The sequence below is a fragment of the Danio aesculapii genome, chromosome 5 (genome assembly GCF_903798145.1).
Source record: "Danio aesculapii chromosome 5, fDanAes4.1, whole genome shotgun sequence".
Taxonomy (NCBI): domain Eukaryota; kingdom Metazoa; phylum Chordata; class Actinopteri; order Cypriniformes; family Danionidae; genus Danio; species Danio aesculapii.
In genome coordinates this window covers 34,928,081-34,950,146 of record NC_079439.1, presented here as the reverse complement: position 1 = coordinate 34,950,146, position 22,066 = coordinate 34,928,081, and the positions used below count along the sequence as shown (strand labels likewise).

Below are 22,066 nucleotides of genomic sequence, written 5' to 3'. Positions count from 1 at the left end.
ATTACAGTGTCATCAAATATTTTATTATCTGTTTTTAATAGATATTTATTTAAATAAAGTGGAAATTAAAATTACAGAACAATTTAACAACCCTTGATTTATTTCCTAAAATAATCTTCATTGTTCAAAAACCTGTGCTCATAACAAAACAAAACAAAAAAATCTGTAATTTGTAGAAAACACAATGCTAAAATGAGAGAACAGCGGTGATTGTAGCATGAAGAAAGATCATTACTATCATTTCTGAAGGTTACAGAAGTGAAAGAATAATGATAAGTACATGTACAGGCATTTGAGCACATCTTCATCAGCACTTCAGTCTCTTCCACACTTCACTGACTGCAGTGGCTTTATATCAGGACTCAGGTTTGGTCACTTGAGAGTGGCCTTTCAGTCCAAATTTACTTTAAACTTCAAGACACTGTGTGCAGAGACAAATCCTTTCTCTTTTCAGTGATGAACTGACAAGCCATTCCAGCTCCAGTGGTGAACCAACTGACTATTGAGATCCTCTACATTATCCTGTCCTCTCATGCAGGTTTTTTTTCCAACCTTTTTGGGGGACTTCAATGTTAGTGGCACTGTAAAAAAAAAAATCCCTACAGCCTTCGTTTAGATCGAATTCTGTTGGGGGTTTTCAGTCATTTTAGAATGGCTCACCTGTTTTTTAATAAGCTTAAGCAGTGACCTTGAAATTAGGGCTGGGCTGATAAACAATATTATACTGAATCGCAATAAAATTTATGTCAATAACAATGATAAGCTCAGGACTTTTACTCCATATTGATCTAAAATCCATTTACATAGCAGAAAACAATAGGAATCTAAAAGTGTGTTAATATTAGAGATGTACCTGATTTTCGCCCACTGAAAATGTATCGCACGAAAATATGTTATGGCATATAATGGACCCTCTAACTTTTGTGGCTTCATTGTCGGGGTAGTCTTTTAAATCTGGAAGCATTAACAACTTATATCAAAATATATATTGCTATCGATGAAAATGAAAAATAATTATCGAGATTCCATTTTTGTCACATTGCCCAGCCCTACTTAAAATTTAAAAAAAATTGTGAGCTGTTTTCTAATTTTGATCTCCACTGTTCATTATGGATTTGATGCAAGCAACTTAATTAATTAAAAAATTAATAAATTAAAAAAATATTCAGTTATTCATAACATTATTAATGTGATGCCCAAAAGGTGATTTATTTGGCAGAGGCTTTGGATAATGTTCACTTGCTCTGAATGACAACATATCAATTTCAAGTAAACAAAATATACAAGTTAAAGAGATTCTGGTCTGTACTGATAAGGATTGCTTCTAAATATCCACTCATAGAATTTTAATTGGTAATTAAAGTCATAGTTCACCCAGAAATGACCATTTACTCACTATTTACTCTTTCAATTGGTTCCGTTTTCTGTTGAACATGAAAGAAGATATTTTGAGTAATGCTAGAAACCAGTATCCACTGACTTGCATAGTAGGAAAAAAGCAAATAATGTAAGTCAATGGTTACATGTCTCCAATATTTTTCCAAATAACTTATTTTTTTAAAGAAAAGAAACTCAAACAGGTTTGTGACAAGTGAAGGTTGAGTAAATAATGATGACAGATCCTTTAAAGCCTAATGTTTCAGACTAATGCAATGGTTTTCTTCAGCCAGGATGTCTCAGCAAAAGATATTTTCACCCCTTTTAAAAAACTTCCCACAGATCTCTACTGCCCTCTGCAGCTTATCTAATAGAAAATGTTTTCCAAAACAAGGCCGCAAGTCTTTTCTGACTCATGCTCAATAGAAAAATACATGTAAATATTTACATCAAATAATACTAATAATATATACCAAACGAGTTCTAACAAAAAAAACAACAACAATAAAGAGAAGCACAGATTGAGTTAATCTACAGGATAAACAGCATGAAATAAAAGCCAGCCCATATAAACAAATAAAGAAATAAAGCACGGAGCTAACATGTGGTAGGGGATTGAATAGGTAAATCCTGTAACTGTAAGATCTTGTAACAAACTTGTCATTGACAATTAGTTGTTGCTGGGCTGGCCACTAAACTGCTTAACCTGGTTTAACGGTTATTCTGTCCTGACCAATTGCCACCAAAGCAATCTGCCTATAGACACACCACTGAGATAAAGCCTGCACTTATTGCCTATTGCTTACTGCACTGTTGCCTCACAGCAAGAAGGTCACTGGTTCAAGTCCCTGCTGTGCCAGTTAGCATTTCTATGTAGAGTTTGCATGTTTCCCCCATGTTTGTGTGGGTTTCCTCTGGGTGCTCCGGTTTCCAACACACAGTCCAAAGACATGCGCTATAGATGAATTGTATGAACTAAATTGGCTGTAGTGTACAAGTGTGTGTAAATGAGACTGTATGTGTGTTTCCCAGTACTGGGTTGCGTAAAACATATTCTGGAATAGTTGGCAGTTCATTCCGCTGTGGCGACTCCTGATGACTAATGGACCAAGCCGAAGGAAAATGAATGAATGAATCATGCAGTTGAATGAATTCATATCTCTGACTCACATGCAGTAAGTGTTTCATGATTGTTCTTTTTTGTTGTATTTTTCAGGGTTTTTCACATTTAATGGAGAGGACAGTAGAGAGTGAAGACAGGAAAGCATTGGTAGGTTAAAGATTGACGGTCACACTTTATTTCGATGGTCCGTTTGTTGAATTTAAGTTACATTGCATCTACATGCCAACTAATTCTCATTAGATTATAAGTAGACTGTTAGGGTTAGTGTAAGTTTACATGTACTTGCAAAGTTTCTTATAGTCAGTTAAATGTCTGTTTAGCAGCAGTATCAACAGATATTAAGCAGACAGTCTACTAATACTTAAATGGACCATTAAAATAAAGTGTTACCGGATTGGCAAAGACTTCGAGCCGGGAAGCCAACTTAGGTTGCTGTGAGCACTGCAGTGCCAGATGTCAATGCACTAACCAGTAGGATATTGGCAACAGCCGCATGGTTAGTTTTTAATAAAGATGAAAGTAGGCAGGCTTGGTTTAGCAATTAAGTTTAAATTTTGAAAGATAAAAGATGTTAAGCTAATTTTGGTGCATTTTACAGTGCATGTTTTACTTTTGTTTGTTTTTCATAACAATATTTGGCAGCACTGGGTTGCTGACCATTGAACTTACAAGCAGCAATCCAAAAAGCAGGGTTTTTGCAGGTTTCACCAAGTTAAATTTAAGACTTTTAAGATTATTATGAATGAAACTTTAGACTTATACAGGACTAAATGCTAAGAATTTTTTTCTGAATATTCCAGTTAGAAAAGATTTTCAGTTTCCCTATCAAAAGTGATTAAAATTTAATTCATTTAATAATACAATATTATTAATTTTGTTTGAATATTTTTTTAATTAATTTTCAAATATAGCCATTTACAAACGCTATAACCCTTACCAAAAATAGAACAAAACATCTGTCAATTACTTCAGTGTTCAGTCTATAATAATAATTTCATAATAAAAAACATAGGTCAGGTCAGTATCCTCAGCAGTAAATAAGTGGAGAACTTTTAAGCAAATGTTACTGTAAAGAAAGTAATTAAATGGTATTTTTAAAATAAAAAGTTAAAAGTTTTATTGAAATGGACTGTTGGTGACTGTATGAGTGTTAATGGCCAGATTGGGTAGCTATACATGAACAAAGGAAAATTAAGACCTGTTAAAAAGATTTAAGCCCTACAGCACAATATTTCAGAATATTTAGGACTTTTTAAGGCCTAACATTTAGCTTTTGAGATTTAAGACTTTTTAAGACCCCGAGGATACCATTAAAAAGATGCATGTGGATTGTTTATTGCTGAGGAGACCCCAATCAGTACAATAAACATAATGATCATCATGATAATATCTGTACATGTCAAGCACCATCAAAACAGCAGTGACCCTCATTGATCTGATCTTTACAACAAACAAAAAATTAAAACACTAGCCAAGATGAAGACTATGCTGTTTAATAAGTTAACGAATATTCGGAAACATTCATAATGCATAATGTCTTATTTATCATTCATATATACAGTTGAAGTCAGAATTATTAGCCCCCCTTAGATTTTCTTTTCTTTTTTAAATATTTCCCAAATGATGTTTAACAACGCAAGGAAATGTTCACAGTATGGTCTGATAATATTTTTCTTCAGGAGAAAGTTTTATTTGTTTTATTTGGCTAGAATAAAAGCAGTTTTAAATTTTTTTTAAAAAAATTTTAAGGACAAAATTATTAGCCCCTTTAAGCTATATTTTTCGATAGTTTACAGAACAAACCATCGTTATACAATAACTCGCTTAATTACCCTAACCTGCCTATTAATTAACCTAGTTAAGATGTTTAAATGTCACTTTAAGCTGTATAGAAGTGTCTTGAAAAATATCTAGTCAAATATTATTTACTGTCATCATGGTAAAGATGTAAGGATGTCGAAATAAATCAGATATTAGAAATGAGTTATTAAAACTATTATGTTTAGAAATGTGTTGAAAAATATCTTCTCTCCGTTAAACAGAAATTGGGGAAACAATTAAACCAAGGGGGCTAATAATTCTGACTTCAACTGTATATATACAGCCATAAACATTGCACAATTCTTAACAGCCCACAGGCCTCAGCTATGGCCAGGCATGTACCTGTGTACAGAAGAGCTGGTATTCCTCAGGCAGAATCCAGGATCGTGGGTAGAAATTATACTCCTCCGGGTAAATCTCCTGCATGGTGCGCACAGCTCGACTCAGATTTATCTTCCTCAGCATCTCTATCATTCCTGCTGACCGACAGGATAGTTAATGAGAAAACAGAGTGAAGTCAAAAAGAAATGGCACAAAGGCCAGAGATGCCGCAGTCCCCCATCAGTCTATAGCCCTACAGGGGAGTTATGCGCTCAACAAAATGACACATTTTTAAAGCCCTATTTCCCAGCAGATTCATTAATCACTTGATGATTTGCTTTCAGTGGCTCAATAGAGTTCACACACAGGCTTGGGCAGCCTGCCTGTGTGAAAGCAACTGTCAATACAGCTATGAAAACAGCCATATTACATCCAAGCCATGAGTCAGCAGCACTCCCCGATGAATTCAAGATTTCAGGAAACAATACTCACCCTATGACTGATAACTTTCTTCAAAAAGTAAGTGCAGAACGTAGCCTGTACCAACAGCTTTATGATGTTAGAAATCGATTTAACTGTGTTTTCAGAGTACAACTGTATGTTCATATGACAAAAGTAAGTACAGGTTTTGAGTTTTTGATGTAAATTCGTTTTAGTACAGTGGCCGAGAGAGCTTAACGCGCTGCAATTTAAGAAAACATGTAATTACAAAAACACCAGCACATTAAAAAACAAGCTTCAACAGTTTGACAGCACACATGTTGCAAATTCTCACAACACAAACAACTGAAGAAACACACTGCATTATGTCACAACACAAACAACTGAAGAAACACGCTGCATTGTGTTGTGACATAAATGCAGCGTGGTTTCTTCAGTTCTTCAAACACTGAATAAACCAAATGCTTCACGTTCTTCAGTTGTTTGTGTTGTGACATAATGCAGTGTGTTTCTTCAGTTGTTTGTTGTGACAATACAGCGCGTTTCTTCAGTTGTTTGTATTGTGACATAATGCAGCGCGTTTTTTTTGTAATTGCATGTGCTTTCTTAAATTGCAGCGTGTTAAGCTCTCTCGGCCACTGTATTTAGCAAAGGATTTAATAGTTAACAGTTGTGATTTATGGACACATTTTGTTTCATGTATTTTAATTTCAAAACATCAGAGTTTAAAAAAAAAAAACATTATTCTTTATGTAATTACACAGGAATCAGTATCACCAGACACAGTGGACCCATTACTGGAATATCAGCCCAAGTGGAAATCAGTGAGAACAAACAGGTCAGATTGTTCCACTATGTCATTCACCATTTTTCATTAGTTTTTTGTACACAAAATGTTGTATTGTTATAGCATATATATTATAAGTGCATTCAAATGAGACATGCAAACATGGTAAGTAATCGCTTATAATAGTGAATGAATATATCCCACATCTGATGCAATCGCACTGTCATTAAAAATCAACAGTGCATATTATTTTCCATGTTGTTTTAGGGTGCTTTCACACTTGGTTCAATTGCCTGGACCATATTCAAGTTCGATTGTCTCCCCTTGCCACCTTCTCGGTTGGTTTGTGTTTATACTGTCTTTTTTCCTTCTGAACCCCAGTACGCTTGCATCATTGAGCTGCTGTTTTGTTTATAGCTATGGGTCACGAAAGCAAAGCACCAAAATGGAAAGACGTCCGCACATCGCTGTCATTCTACTTTTACTGAATCTTTTGGTTTTGGACATACAGAAAGAGACTCACGTCCATCCGCCACAAAAATATTCTAAACGTTTAGAACATCACACAGTGTCTGCAGAAGCTGTTTTTGGAGGAGACCAGCAGACATTATTACTGTTTGCCCTGGCTCAGTCCCGCTTATCACCAAGGTACAATACATGACACATACACACACACACGAATGAACATTATGAAAACGATAGTTTGTTGTTCAGTTGGCAGTTTACTTCTGTTATTTAGTACGATTGCATTTATACCAGAAGTGAAGCGTACCAGAGTTTGCATGAACCGTACCCCAGACCACCTCTTCCAGGCGAACTCTGGTAGAGTTTATGGGTGCGCACCCGAGTTCAGAAGACACGTTCAAACTAGCTAAACGTACCATACACTGACATCAAACAAACCCGGGTGAGGACCAAAAGTGCTAGTGTGAAAGCACCCATGCACTCTACTCATTACAACTAACAGCTCATTTTTAGCTGAACCAATCAGTGCATGCATTTACGCATGTGCATGTGTTTACGAAATGTTTATTTCCTTGAGGGAAAATATGCAATAGACCCGTTTCACATTTCCTGGTTTATCAGTAGTGGAAGTCGTCAGAGAGCAGTGAATAGGAGAATACAACAAATTTTTTTTTTACAATCCTATTTGCTGAAATAATAAAAGAAAAACTCCACGATGGTGTTATCCAGACTTTCAGAAAAAGGGAAAACAACTGTGTGAGACTGATGACGGCAGCCAGAGGAGAGAATAACATCAAATGACCTCTCAGCCCTATAAATGCTGCATAGAAATGCCTCACACAAGCAGTAATTTGCTTTTTTTTTTTTTTATTTGAAGCAAAGATGAATATAATGCATACGTTAATACATATAAATGTTCATACGCTTTAAAAAAAAATCAAAATATTAAAAACTTTCTAGGATTTAAGATGCTGATGACCGTTAAGTGCATCATAACAAGCTGTGAAAAGGGTCCATACAATTCAATATTCAGAATTAAGCTATATACTTTTAGTGCAAATTAGGGCACAGACAACTTGGTATTGCAAGCTTCGTCCTGAGATGCCTTTTCTTACATGAGAAATTGGCTGACTAATGTGTGATTCTATTTATCACTTCCCACTTATGTTGGGTACAAAATTTATAAAACCGGCAGAGATGGCAGTGAATCTTCCTATTGAAATGTCTTGTAATGTGTGGCCACGGTTACAATCATTGTGGTAGTGAGTACCCAACAGTAACTAAATGGTAAGCCAGTTAAGCCCCGTCCACACACATTAAGATAATTGTAATTTTTTTCCATGTGTTCCATTTGGTCGTTCGTCCACATGAAAAAGCAGTATCAGGTGACTGAAACCCAAACGTTCTGAAAACTCATGATAGAGTGAGTTTTTGCCTTATGAACATCAGTGTATACTATGTTTCTTGTGCTTCATATTTTATGTTTTCGTTTCCTATAGAATTCAGATCCGATTTGAGCTGCGGTTGTATTAAAATAGTTAACCTTCTGTGGTTTGACGTATGTGAACTGCTTGACTGGATGTGATTTATTTAGGCATGGGGCCGGTATAAGATTCTGATGGTATGATATCCTTGGATAAAATACCACGGTATCATGGTATTGTAATTACTGCTCTAAAATATATTCTTTTTAAATGTCTGGGTAAAAAACAACAACTTTTCCCGCCATTGTACACAATATATTTTATTTTAAGAAACATTTAAAATATTTTGGATCAGTAGCTTTTGATGTGGAGCGCCATTTTCAGCTGGAAATACTGTTGCCCTTAAAAACTAAATAAAAAAGTTGAAAAAGAACATTTAAAAAAGAGAGAGAGAAAAAAAAACGTACATATTCCACAGACGGTTTGGCCGGTTTTAAAACCTTGACTTTCCAACCGTGGTGAACCTTGAAAATGGTTATCGTCCCATGCCTAGATTTATTCCAGTGTTGTCCAATCAGTGTGCTAGATGAGAATATTTTGGGTTTTGTTATTTTTATCAGAAAGAAAAACATCCTTTTAAAAAAAAAACTAAACATATTTTTTAGTCACAAACCATTTTTTTTAAATAATGTTCTGTTCATTAAATAACAATGTTATAATAATGTAAATAATAATGTAATGTTCTCTTCCATGTCCACCAAAAATTGTTGGCAGAAGCATGCATTTCTGTTTATTGTTTGCATTTATTTATTCATTCCACCAGGTGAAACACAGAGAATAACTGCTGTTAGTTCATTGTGCAATCCTTTACGCTGCAAGTCAGTGTGGGTAAAATACTACTTAGCCTGTAGGAAAAGTCTTGGAGAGTATCATTGTTTATTTATTAATTATTTATTAATGAGTATTTTTGGGTGTCCCAAAAAAATGACAGGATTCTCCAGGTCGTTTGCCAAAAATAGTCTATGAATACTGCATATGGTAGATAATGCATTCTGTGAATCCATCAAAATACCTGTGTGCATGTGCACATGGCCTTAGTCTTGTAGTATGAGAAGAACATCGATGTGTCAATCACAGTGCAGTATGTTCCTGACATAACAGTGATGATGTTTCTACTGTGACTAGATCTCTCAAGAACTACTTTTGTAAAGTTTACCTGGGAATTTGTTGACTTGCCCAGAGACAATGTTCTCGTTGTCATGAAAAGAGACGCCATGCCAGTAGATATCGCAGGCTGTCCGCCTACCCATCGGAAACTGCAGGATCAAAGGAAAGAAGATATTTGAGGGAAAGTGAAGGAGGTGGACTATCAGTCACAACACAATAAACATGCCATTCTTATGACGAAGATGTAAAAACCAACCATGTTTACAACCAACTATATCAGAAAAACAAGAGCTTGATCTGAAGACTTTTCCCCAAAAATGTAGTAAACTATTCCATCCTACATTATAGACATCATGGCTACATTCTCATTGAAACACAATTCTGTTTTATAGCCCTATGCCCTCCAGAGCATGAAGCGGTAGGAATGAAAATATTCCCCTAAAAGATGGCACATCACTATTATACCCAAGGACGCCGATTTTTAATTGTGGACTACTAAATGTCTCCAAGATCTGCTTTAGAAGTAAGATTGTGGTTTTATGATACAGCAGAGACTGTACCAGTAGCAATTCTGCTGCCCTCTTTCCCAATATATTGTACAATGAACACATTCATTAACATTATTTATAAACTCAGTAGTATATAGTGTATATATGTGGATTTCTAATCAGAATCTTTGTTCTTTCTTTGTTTCATCTTTGCATTCAAAGATGACTAATTTTAGAATTTTTATTTTATCTTCACCACTTTGGGTCTAAATGTTTGCTATTTCAAGCTCGAAAATATTCACACCCCTGGTTACCTTGTAATGTAAAGTTACATTGAAAGGCTTGTGTTTGTTTTTAAAATAAGGAAATAAGTCTGACTAGACTGCTCAGACTACTTCCAAATAGCAAACCAACATCACAAAGAATCATGATGAAATCGTGAATGTATATGGTATTTTTGCTATATCATCCCTTTGCTATAGGTCGCCCATCCCTACTACACCTGCATATGTCATAATATATTGGGAAATAAGATGTTGTCCGCAGTTGTCATTTCAGAAGGTGCAAGTACTGTAATGTTTAACAGATTTCTCACTGGTAATGTTGTTTTGCGAATTATTTGGACTTTAAAAAAAAGTTTTCAGTTCGAAAACGTATGAGCCTCAGGGTTTCCTCATGCATCCCTTATGATTGGTGAATCATGTTGCAGAACACAAAAACTGTACTGTGTATTGACACAGTGCTTATATTCATGGATGTAACCACAAGAAACAACAAGAAAACAATTTTACCAGGCGTGCTGTAAAAAGCTAATTCCCTGCCACTAGACTTTTCTGTCAAGTCATTATCGGGTATCATAGTTAACAATAGTTTTGAAGACTATCATTGGCAAAATCTAGCAATTTTCTTTACACATTTCCTAGAAGAGCATAACTGTAAAACATAAATGTCATTATGAATGTTATTAAAATATGCTTGTAGTCAGTGCGGTTCTAGCTTAAATGGCACCCGGGGCAAACCACCCCATATACACCCCTAAACTCCCAACCAATTTTGGGTAAAATATGAACAAAACCAAAATTGGGATTATTAACAATATTTATATTTATTACAAATAAAATGACCATTATACAATTATAATTCTAAATAAATAATAGAAAACAATCCTAAATGTAACTGGAAAACAATGTAAAGACAAAACTGGAGTCATATGCTAAGATGAAATATTTGCATGAATATTAAGTATTACAATTCTATATAATACAAAAAATATATATGTTTTATAGAAGTGATCTGTTCATCTTAGACCCACTCAAGGGCAGACAATTAGTGTATTATTAGGCTAAGTCTTTCTGCTTCATAGCCATGCTTAGTCAAAATAAGATCATCATCATATTATATAAACTTCAGTTTTGTCAACTTGAAAAACTGCTGCGTGTCGACACCTTGTGTCATAAAAGTAACAGAAAAGGCTGTTATCTGGTTTCACAGCGCATAAGTGGCACGTATTTTATCGGTGTGCATGTAAACAACCGAGATTTACAACCAGCAGCTCGTGTGAGTGCGTGCGGGAATGGTTGTCTGCATGCATGTGTCAGTTTGCTTTCACCAGCGTTGTTTCAGTTGCTAATAGAGATTAACAAACTTGCGCTTGCAAAAGACACCAAATGTGAATTCTCTCTAATGTTCTTTATTCTGAGATTACCACTATAAATGAATACATTTGCATAAATAAGTTGCATCTTAAAGCTTACTGGGGCACAGATGATTGTTAATGGATATGTTTTTTTTTTTTTTGCATCATTTCCTCCCCATGCTGTCCCTAGCAAGATACCACCCTGTGCGATCGCCTCATATTACCCATGCCTAAATCCGCTACTGCTTGTAGTAAAATTCAAACACAATCTCATGGCAATTCGTAACCTTTCAATTAGTGGCTAATTCATATGAATGTGTACAGTCTCATTCATGCAATTAGTACGATTAGCTCATCCACCAATGACAGTTGGGGTTTAGGGCGGGGTTGGATGCACGCCCCTTTATAAATCATTCATTTTCATACGACTGAGCTCATAAAAATTTGTATGAATTAGTCACTACAGAACATAAAATTGTTCTGTTTGCATGTGAGATCAGTCTGAAAAATCCTTATTAATACCATTTGTTTACATTTCTGTGTCTCCTTGCTCACTTGGACAGCCATGTTGCCACTGTAAATGGTGTATTCAGGAAATGTCTCATACTCTTTTCATTTGTAGCATGGTCCACCAAAAAATCTTTATTCAAAAGACACTGTGACACTTCCTACCCCTAAACCTACAACCAAAAATAAAAATCAAGAGTAAATGAAGCAGTAGGAGAAAGAATAAACGGTAGAAACAGGATTGTACTTGGTGTACTGAGGGTTATTGTATAGTTACTGTGACCTTCAGCAACAGTGTCAGTTACAGAGGCATGGTCAAGACCTCAGTAATGTAAAGGCAAAAATCCATTTGAGCTCATTTGTGTTCAGGTTTCGATGCACTATGATCATCATGTGTGCTTCATGTGCATTTGTGAGAGTCTATATGTGATGACTAGGCTGCAGTGTGGGCTGAGCGTGAGATAAGTAATCAAGGGCACTAATCAGGATGCAGGTATGCAGCGTGCTTAGTATAGGCTAGGTTATGCGCCTTGAGCTGGATTTTGGGAGGATTATGTCACTGTTTAACAGGCTAATGTAGTGTGAGGAGTTGTGTCTATAATGTTAACCCGGCACGCACGACAAGCCACAAGTCTGCGATCAAATTAGGAATTTGCAAAAGTTTGCAGGTTTGGCCACAGGTGTCCTCACAAATACTCTTAACTACAACAGAACTTGAAGGACATCTGAAGCGGAAATATGAGGCTAAAAACAGCGTAATTAAAACAACTGACACACCAAATGAGAAGTGTGTGTTTAAAAAAGACATTTCTGGGCACAACAAAAATTAACGAGTGACCTTTATATGCTTCAGTTACTTTAATCTGAGGTACAGCAGTTTTGTGCAGCACCAATGCTCGTGCAGATGACTTTGATAGATCACTGCATGAAACTGGCATAAACGAAGTGGTTTCCATTTCTTAATCCTCTTAGAACATAATGGTCTATTTCTTCCAGAATTATGGTTTAATAAATCAAGAATGAAGCAGGGTAAAACTGAACTAGGAAATTAAATTAGATCTATCTTGGTTGAATAAATATTTATAAACATCTGTACGATGTTAACACCAGCACTTATTGTTAGTGTTCTGACTGAACTAATAAACAGGTTTTAATAATGTTCATTTAGAATGATTTCAGAATCTGATGCTTAATTGAGGGATTTGTTAATGTTTTAATGCCTAAGGGGATAGTTCACACCAAAAATTCTGTCATTATTAACTTTAGAAAGAGCAGGACTGGGATGAAATGAAGGCGAGTAAGGCTTTTTATTTTAATAAAATTAAAATGTTATTTATTTATTTGAGTTACCTGTACTTTTAAAAAAATAATCAAGGTGTTTAAATGTTTTGCATCACAATGTTAACACTATTGTAGCTTTGCTTTGTTTAATGAATTAGAATATTTTCAGTTTAAAATACGAGTAAGATTGCATTGCTCTGTTAGAGTCGTGGTTGAGCTGGTGAGAAAATGAGGACATGCCTTCACAATCCAATCACCTTTAGACTTAACTAAATGAAGTCACTTGGGATTGAAGGTACAAGACACGTGAAACTGTCATGAAACGATGAGGAGGTAAAACTCACTATATATATATATATATAAATATAATCTATGCTTCTCATGTCCAATATATTTTCCAAAAACACAAAATGGCACATTATGAATATGAATGAGATTTTATGTGTTGTTATAACAACTGTCATTAAATGTTATTTGCTCAGTTATGTCATTTTAAATGCAAAGATGACATTGTTTGAGACGTGTTTTTGTTATGATAACTTGACATCAAATATATAAACATGTCTGTCACGACAACTCAACATTAACAAGACAGCATCAACTGATCAGAAAAATGTTCATGACACTGTTATAATGGCCTCCTGACATTCATGTTTATGACAGATTTATGACAAGTTATGTTGTCTTGTAATGACTAATTTCATGACAGACAAAAACAAGTTATGATTAATTTATGTCAAGTTGTCATAAAGACAAAGACAACTCAAACAATGTCATCTTGCCATTTAAATTGACAACTGAGTAAATGACACTAATGACAGTTGTCATTAAAGCATGCATAAAATTTCCTTTCATTTCATAATTTTAAATGAATCATGACAGCCTTATGAACACCCCCTTCAAGTAAAGTGTTACCAAACATTCTCTTATTTAAAAATAAATGTCCTTGAAAATCTAACAGTTACAGTTTATTGACCTTGCCACTGTCGGCTTTACTCTCATCAGATATAGTATTTCTCATGTATTACAGACAAATAGATATGTTCACCTGGTCTGGCACATTACAACACATACAAATACAACCTTAAGCACTAACGTTCTATTGCTCCATACTGTACTGGCAAGAAGAGCAGTGGGAATACAGGAATGTGGGATTATCCCAGATTGTACTTAATCATTTACCACAGTGAGGCCACAACCATATGGTGAAAGTCAGCATTCAACTGCATTATTGTTTGTATCTTTGCAACCATGACATCCACTGAACTTTTGAGATTCAGACACTTCCAATTGTCATTGTAAACAGCAGTAGTTTTTTATGCTAACTAGTAGCCAACCGATTTTAAAGTCTTTATGAAATCAAAACTGACTAAAATTACTGACATTTTACTTCAGTTAATCCAGAGGAACAAAATGGTGTGTCTTGGTAATCGTTAATCAAAATCTGAAAATGTGTTTCTGCTCTGGAACAGTATTCCTTCTCTGATGATCAGTTTGACAGCTTGTAAAGAATATCCTAACCATATGCTTAACTTCTCAAGCTGTTAGTCTGATTCTTCATTTTTTCAAGAAGTACTTCACAAAACTGATGTCAAGAAGGTTGGAAGGAACTTCTAGTTCATGTGCAGTCTTTAAAAAAGATCAAAGTCTCTCAAATTGTTTTACTTGTTTTATCTAAAATAGTATTAGGTGCATTATAAAAGCTTATTTACTTTAAAAACTCAATATTTACTAAAATCCTTACTATTTACTCATCCTCAAGTTGTTTCAAATCTTTATGAGTTTCTTTTTTATGTTGAACACAAAAACAGATATTTTGAAGAAAGTTGAAATCATTTAACCATGACTTGGTAAAACCGATACTATACAAGTCAATGGTTACAGGTTTCCAGCTTTCCTCAACTTAATTTTTGTTGAACAAAAGTAAGAAACTTAAACAGGTTTGGAGCAGGTAAAGGAGGACAGAATTTTCATTTTTCGGTGAACTATGGCTTTAACTTCACTTAAAAAGTGAATAAACTCATTGCAAATTGGAACTATAAAGTTGACTTAACTTATTTTTATAATTATGCACAGTTAATTTACTAACTTTGTTCTTTTTTTTAATTAAGAGTGCAAAACAAACAACATACAGTAAACACAGAATACATGAACAGTGATAGAACAGAAAAGGAAATAACAGCAATGACAATCAGATTATTATCGGTACTATTAAATAGTATTTATCATAATAATAATGAAAGTTGGTGATGATAAAAATAATATTCTGTGATGACAGCAACAGAGATTTCAATAATAATAATAATGATAATAATAAAAGAAAAAAGAGAGAAAAAAAAATCAACATATTTCTAAACATGATAGTTTTAATAACTCATTTCTAATAACTGATTTATTTTATCTTTGCCATGATGACAGTAATTAGTATTTGACTAATGTAAATAATTAACAAACTAATGGATCACAAAACTACCAGTTCATACAGACTTCTGATCCCAGATGATCTCCTGTGATGCACCTGCCGAACAAATTACAGTACCATAGTTTCGCCAAGGCTAATTTTAGTTGCACAAAAACCTGAGCTGAACTCCGTGAAGACACTGAATGGGTCATGACAACAACTGCCATCAGATTGCCAGCTTTGTTGACAGCCAGTTCTGGCTCTTTGACTCATGTGGCAGCTCTTAAATCTCACGAGTCCGTGTCAACTGCTTACATGTAATATCATACCTTGTATCTCATTATTCCAACTGGATCTATATGATTTTAAATAACCTCAAGTACTGATAGTCCTCAAAACATTTTCAAAACTCCTGATGGGAACTCCTCCAGGCCTTTAATATACTGTAGCAGGCAGGATAAAAAGTATAATGGAGACAGGTTAACTTGAAACCAACCTTTAGCAAGGCAGCTTTGAATTACAAAGGCTTATAATATTTCAGTGGAGATGAGTAGAAGGGGTGTAGAAATTCATTCAACGGGACTGTATCTCCCGCCTGCCAGGTGTTGTGCACAACACAGTACTCCAAGCATGGTATTATTAGACAGCTTATCATTATAATTATGAGAATTTGTTTATTTAATGCAGCATGACTTCACATTGATGATCAGGCAGAACAATATGCATGCGTTTGACTATGGCGCTGAAGGACAAGGTTAAAGACGGGTGATGTCTGTTGAAATTTTAAACCTACCGATAAGTGTTCGATTACATTGGAGTAGACTATAGAAAGTGTAGATAAGTCATGCATTTAGCATAAAGGTCAAACAAAGTAAACAATAAAATGTGAGCCAGAAACATTCAAGTCATTCCAGGCAGAACTGCTTTCCTTTAATTATAATATTTGTCTACTATTAAAAAATTGTTACAGAGGAAAAACTAGGCATCTTCCTCTAATTATCACACACAAATACTTATGAATACAATTTGTTTTCTATGTGAAGCAGCTGTGACACAATACATTGTAAAAGTGCTCTATAAATAAACATGAATTGAATTGAGTATTGAAGACAAGCAAAACTGCACAGAAACTTTACAAAAATATAACAACATGTGTTCTATAATAAAACTTAAAGATAATAATACATGTTTATTTGTCTTAATCATATTGTGTCTGAACCTAATTTAAAAAAATAAATAGGAAAACATGCCCATACACCCCTTCTACTCCTCTCCACTGTAATATTATAAGCCTTTGTAATGCAAAGGCTTATAATGAGAAACTAATAAGTGACCTTATGTCATAAAATGATAAAGAAAGGGGAAATGTACGATCTACCATGCATCCTACTGTGTGTCTGATAAAGGTCTTGAGGAATGAGGCAGACACAAAGATTAACTGATTTAGATTAAAACTGATGGTTTTATATTCTGCACAATAGATTTGTGTCCAGTGATTCCTAGTATTTAAACTCAATATTTCCGTGACTATTCTGTATTATCTTGTACATAGGATTTATTTATTTTTTAAATGCAATGCATTATTAATCTGCCTAAAAAAACTTACCTCTGGAAAAAAAGTCTTATAGTAAAATTAGTAGTTATACATTAGTTTTATAGAAAACTTTAGCTTCCATGAACATTTTCATTCCATAAAAAACTATTTAAAGTAGAAAAGATACTTTTTAGATTGAAATGTTCATTGCACTCTGCAAAAATGGTTCTTTGAAGAACTTTGCATTAAGCGGTTATATCGGGAATATGGTATTTCTTTGAAAAACACCTTTTTGTTCCTCCATGCAACTTCTTAGAAATGTTTTGTATAATGTATGTTGTAGAGCAAAACGAGAAAGTATAAATTAAATTATACAGATTTAAAAGTTAAACACACACCATAAACTACTCAAAAATAATCATATGACATTAACAAAACCCACGTGAAGGAAATTTTGTTGGAAAAGTCTGGCTCTAAAGTGCCAAATCTTTCAAGTTTTAGCCAACTTATTTATTTATTCATTCATTTTCTTTTTAGCTTAGTCCCTTTATTAATCAGGAGTTGCCACAGCAGAACCGCCAACTATCCGCATATGTTTTATGCAGCGACACCTTTCCAGCTGCAAACCCAGCACTGGGGAACACCCATACCCACACTCACACACATACACTTACAATTTAGCTTATTCAATTCAACCTATACCGCATGTTCTTGGACTGTAGGGGAAACCAAGAGCACCCTGCAGAGGAAATCCACACAAACACATGGAGAACATGCAAACTCCACACAAAAAGCCACTGACCCAGCCTGCAACTCGACCAGCGACCTTCTTGCTGTGAGGCGACAGTGCTACCCAACTTGTCATTTCCCAACTTATTTAACCCTGGCTAATTTACAATTAATTTAATATATTTTAATAAAGCCTAATATATAGAAATAAAAAAAATCCCAAATCCACAAATACCCCCTGCATAGATGGGCTATCCACCCCTACGATTAATCCCTGTAATCGGAAAGAGAGTCAGATAACGTTAATTGGCTGATCTTGTGTCAGGACACAGGAGTGGGTGCTGCTGAGCTCTCACCTCTTTCCACTTTAGCAGCCTGATGCTCATCTTCAGCGCTTCCAGCGATGTCTTCGCCTTGGAGGTGTCCACCGTCACTGCTCTCCTCTTTTTGGCCACCTTGCTCCCGTCCTCTTTGCCACGATGCTCACATTTCTCATCCGTCTGTCTCTGACACGATTCAACATGACCGTTTGCCGTTGTTTTACTCTTTAAAAGCCTACCCGTCCCTTTAATTTGAAGGATCTGCTCGTTGCTCACACGACTCTGACCTTTCTCCTGTGAACAGTCCGACTTCCGCGGCGCCACATCCGACAGATGTTTGCCATTCACCTGTTTCTCATGACCGTCAGCTTTACCTCTACTTTTACTACGACTTCTCCCGTTGATGCTGCTTCTGGAGAGGTCCCTCCGAGCCCGAGGAAGAGCCGCGAAGGAGACGTCAGCGGGGACTGAAGAGGCCGGGGACAGCTGCTCCTCTTCGGCCGCGGCCTCGGTCTCCACTGCCTTCATCTGCTGGAGCTCAATCTTCACTCTCTCGTAGTGATCGCTCATAGTGTTAAATAATACTCGGCTGATTTGTTATCTCATCTAGGTTGCTGAATATGTTAGATTGATCCACTAGCTCGAGGTGCTAACATTCCCAAACTAAAGCATAAAACTAGTAAAGCGGTTTATAAAATAGCCAAATATGGAGTCTGATAAAGTAGCATGAAGACGCGTCGACTCCATGGTTAGATTACATCTTAGCATTATAAAGGCTTTATGAGCACTGACAGATAGCACATCACTAACAATGTGCCGACTGTTTTTGATGGCGATCTAACGGGACAGGAGTGGCTCCGGGCACAAGAGCTGTCCAGCTTGCGATTTTGCAGAGAGAGAGAGGCTCTTAATCGCCTATAATAACAACACTAACGCTGCATATAAACACGATCGTGCTTAATTCATCCCATTCTCTATAAAAAATACTCAACTAACGGCACACATTGCGGCATTTATATATGAAAGGGGTGAGCGGGGCATGGCTGGGCGCATCAGCGCATTCCCCCTGTCAGTTTCGGTCAGTTCTAAAGTGCCGGTGACATCGGGGGCAACGACTGCTCTCGCGCTTTCAAACAAACGCCGCATCGCTAAACGAAGGCATCGCGTGCTTCCAGTTTACCTGCTGTTTGCTAAGTCGTGGTTTAGTTAATGCAGGCGGACAGGTGAGGTGACGACCAGCGAACGCACCAGAAGTTAAGCTCCCGTGTGCTGCTGTCGCGGCTGGTGTTTTGGTCCTGTTGACAACGCAACGCAACCGACGGAAGCCGTCGAGGCACATGACAGCAACATATTGCGGTCAAGCTATACGCGAAGCGAAAAATCAGTGAGTAGAATGATTGTGACGGCGGACGGGCACTGTGACTGAACCGGACTGAACTCTTTCTCTCTTTTTGTCTTTGTACACGCTTTTTACAATGGAATTTTCAGATATTCACAGGTCTGATCCCTTTTATCTGAGCCTATTAGTAAATTTTAGTTTCTTGAACCTGTTTGCTGATTTATTTATTTATTTATTTATTTAGACCCTTACATTGTAGCAACAAGAAATATGATGGAAATCACATGAATTCCAGAATTTAATGTGTTCATTTGTAATAATGCACTTATTACACTGTATCTGTTTTTGTTTCCTTGTCAACATCGTAGGCCTTAAAGTATGTCACCATATATACATAAGATGAATAAAACATACAAAGTAAACAATATCTGGTCTTTTGTGTCTGGTCATGTGATAAATAATTTTTGAGATATATATCAAATAGTTTTCTCTTAAAATTCACAATGTGCCATCAATTCTCCTGTGATGCAGCAGAGGGAGCACTTGTGTCAAAATAGAAAATCTCTGCTCTCACACCTCTCCCTGTAATTTTGTGCAGTATGCAGTGACTTGAATACAGACTCAACTCCACAGATGAATGGGGAGAGATAACTCTAGGTGCATGTTTAAGGAATGCATTAGCAGATCAGCAAACGTTCGATCAAAGCCTCATTTGGCATGTAACTGTGGGCTAGTTATCACATGGGTTGTCACAAAAACCCTTAAAAATAAAGGTTTTGAAATGAGAGTTTCAAAGCAGTGCCACAGAAGAGCCAGTTTTGTTTCCCCAAAGAACATTTCAGTCATCAATTCTTAAAAGAGGCATTATTTTGTGGAATTTAATCATCTAAAGTACCATTTTCCACTCCCAGGAAGGCTGAAACAAACCTTCAAAGGTCTCTTGTCCTTGTCATTTTAAAATGACAGTGACAATAAGAGAGCCAGAACTAAGAAAAAATACTAAAGTATTTTTGAACCATATAATGGTATTCTTGAGTTAACCTGTCGTGGTAATTCTGTAGATGCTGTGGAAATACAACTAATATAGTAAACACATTGCCAATACAAAGTTTTCTACAACTATACAAACCTCATTACAACACACCTCAGTTTACTGTAGTAAAAACTACAGTATACTATAGTTATTGCAGTTTATCTGTTCATGACCGTTAATACTCCAGCATGCTGTCTCAGATTTGATCATTGTTCTTGTTCAAAGTGCTATAGAAATAAAGATGAATTAAATTGAGCTAATTTTGAGTTATAAATACTATAATGTATATATTAGAATACACTTTATTATAGTATGAGTCAACAACACAACATTTAATATAGCTAAATTACTATAGTAGCCTATTTTTTAAGAGAATAGTACACTTTTTATTTTTTATCTGGACCAAACAAACCAAACCAAACCATCCAAAGTTGTTTTTGGTTTAAATAGCTCTGATTAATATTAACCCCCATAATAGTATACCAATTAAAAGGATCAACACGTTTAATTTGATGAATTCAATAATTTAAAATGATACATTTAGAACTAAACTGGCGCCCGAGGGGCAAAGTTGGCCCAAAGTAACTTTTAATGTTTAGTGTTTTTGAACTCCACTGTGTTATAAATGTTATTGTTTGTGTTTTCATTGCATTGTTATAATTTTAAAAAGTTATACTGTATTAGTTAATACGAAAGTAATGGTCTATTCATTTTGAAGTATTATTAGGAAATTACCCATGGCAACTTTAATGCAGTATTTGGTATATTTACCTTCGACCCACAGCTTGCTTTTTAGCCCTTTATACGAAAATACGGGCACCCCTGATTTAGGCTAGCTATATATATATTCAGTTTATAATCCAAATATTATAGTCTACACAGAAGAACAGGTTGCGTCCAATGTAATTAATAGAGACTATAAGGAAGTAGTGCAGCTTTTATTATGCTAAATGTGGTGTTTGAAAGACTTGTCGGTTGTTCCTAAAGCACACGGAACTTTGCTCCATAAGAATTGCATCAGAGGTTGAAGAGAGCAACGCAAATAAAGCATGTTATCAGAACACGAGAAGTAAAGAATTCAGCCATAGCTCCTCTTTTAATAAACTTCTCCTCTCTGAGGCACTTGAGCAACTTGAGTGGAAGCCAGACTTGTATAAACGCAGCTGATGTCTGAGGGCTGAGAGGGGGAAAGAGGCGCCCAACCCATTTCTTTTGTGCTGAAGCGCCTGTGATTTCATTGAGCTTTTCCCGGGCTGCTACTATAATGGGCTCCCTCGCTTTCAGTCGCTCTTGTATCCGCGACTTGTTTTCGGCTGGTTAAACTAGAGCAATCTTTTTAGTTGGCAGTAGTTTTGAAGCTTGGGGGCCTGGAGAAGAAATTCCTCGCCGAGCATCCGGACGGGTCCCAATGAAAATGCACGGGAGAAACAGGTACAACCTGGTGGACGATGTGGCGGATTCGCGGGTCCCGCTTCACAACGAGGAAGCGTATCAACACGGAATACACTTCCAAGCCAAGGTGAAACAAGCTATCTTTTCTGTAAACGTCACTATTGTCATTATTCTGGCTGATTATTATACTAACCGATACTTTTGTGTAGTCATTTGTATGCAAGTGAAATGGGTCATTGGCTGTGTAGCTGAGGTGATTTACACATCAGAGAACAAGTCAGGATCATGTTTTGGAGAAGCAGCAATGACATCAGACACCAGGCTGCACGAAAACCACCGACATAGACGTTATCAATGACAAATTGAAAAACAGGGGAGAAAATGCATATTTTATAACCTTTTAAAACTCATAAAGTTCTTAGAAATATAGCATTTTTGTTGCTTTCTTATTTTTAAATGTAAGCTTTATACTTTACTGTA

At 35.9% G+C, this 22,066-nt stretch overlaps 2 protein-coding genes across 4 annotated transcripts in view; one reads left to right on the top strand and one right to left on the bottom strand.

The window, feature by feature from the left end:
- ttll11 (tubulin tyrosine ligase-like family, member 11) overlaps window positions 1-19,119 on the bottom strand; it is a 58,130-nt gene extending 39,011 nt beyond the window's left edge. Inside the window, exons 1-3 of the mRNA XM_056458047.1 lie at window positions 17,859-19,119; window positions 8,976-9,075; window positions 4,664-4,797 (exon numbers count right to left, since the gene is read on the bottom strand). Coding sequence (XP_056314022.1) covers window positions 4,664-4,797; window positions 8,976-9,075; window positions 17,859-18,392 — 768 coding nt within the window. The 5' untranslated portion in view covers window positions 18,393-19,119. The remainder of the gene's footprint in view (window positions 1-4,663; window positions 4,798-8,975; window positions 9,076-17,858) is intronic.
- A 2,152-nt stretch (window positions 19,120-21,271) lies between these two features.
- Window positions 21,272-22,066, top strand: part of si:dkey-34e4.1 (carboxyl-terminal PDZ ligand of neuronal nitric oxide synthase protein) — a 90,174-nt gene continuing 89,379 nt past the window's right edge. For all 3 annotated transcript variants that reach the window (XR_008837836.1, XM_056458046.1, XM_056458045.1), the window contains exon 1: window positions 21,272-21,713. Coding sequence is in view for 2 of the 3 variants with exons in the window: in XM_056458046.1 (XP_056314021.1) it covers window positions 21,603-21,713 (111 nt within the window). In the remaining variant the exon portion in view is untranslated. The remainder of the gene's footprint in view (window positions 21,714-22,066) is intronic.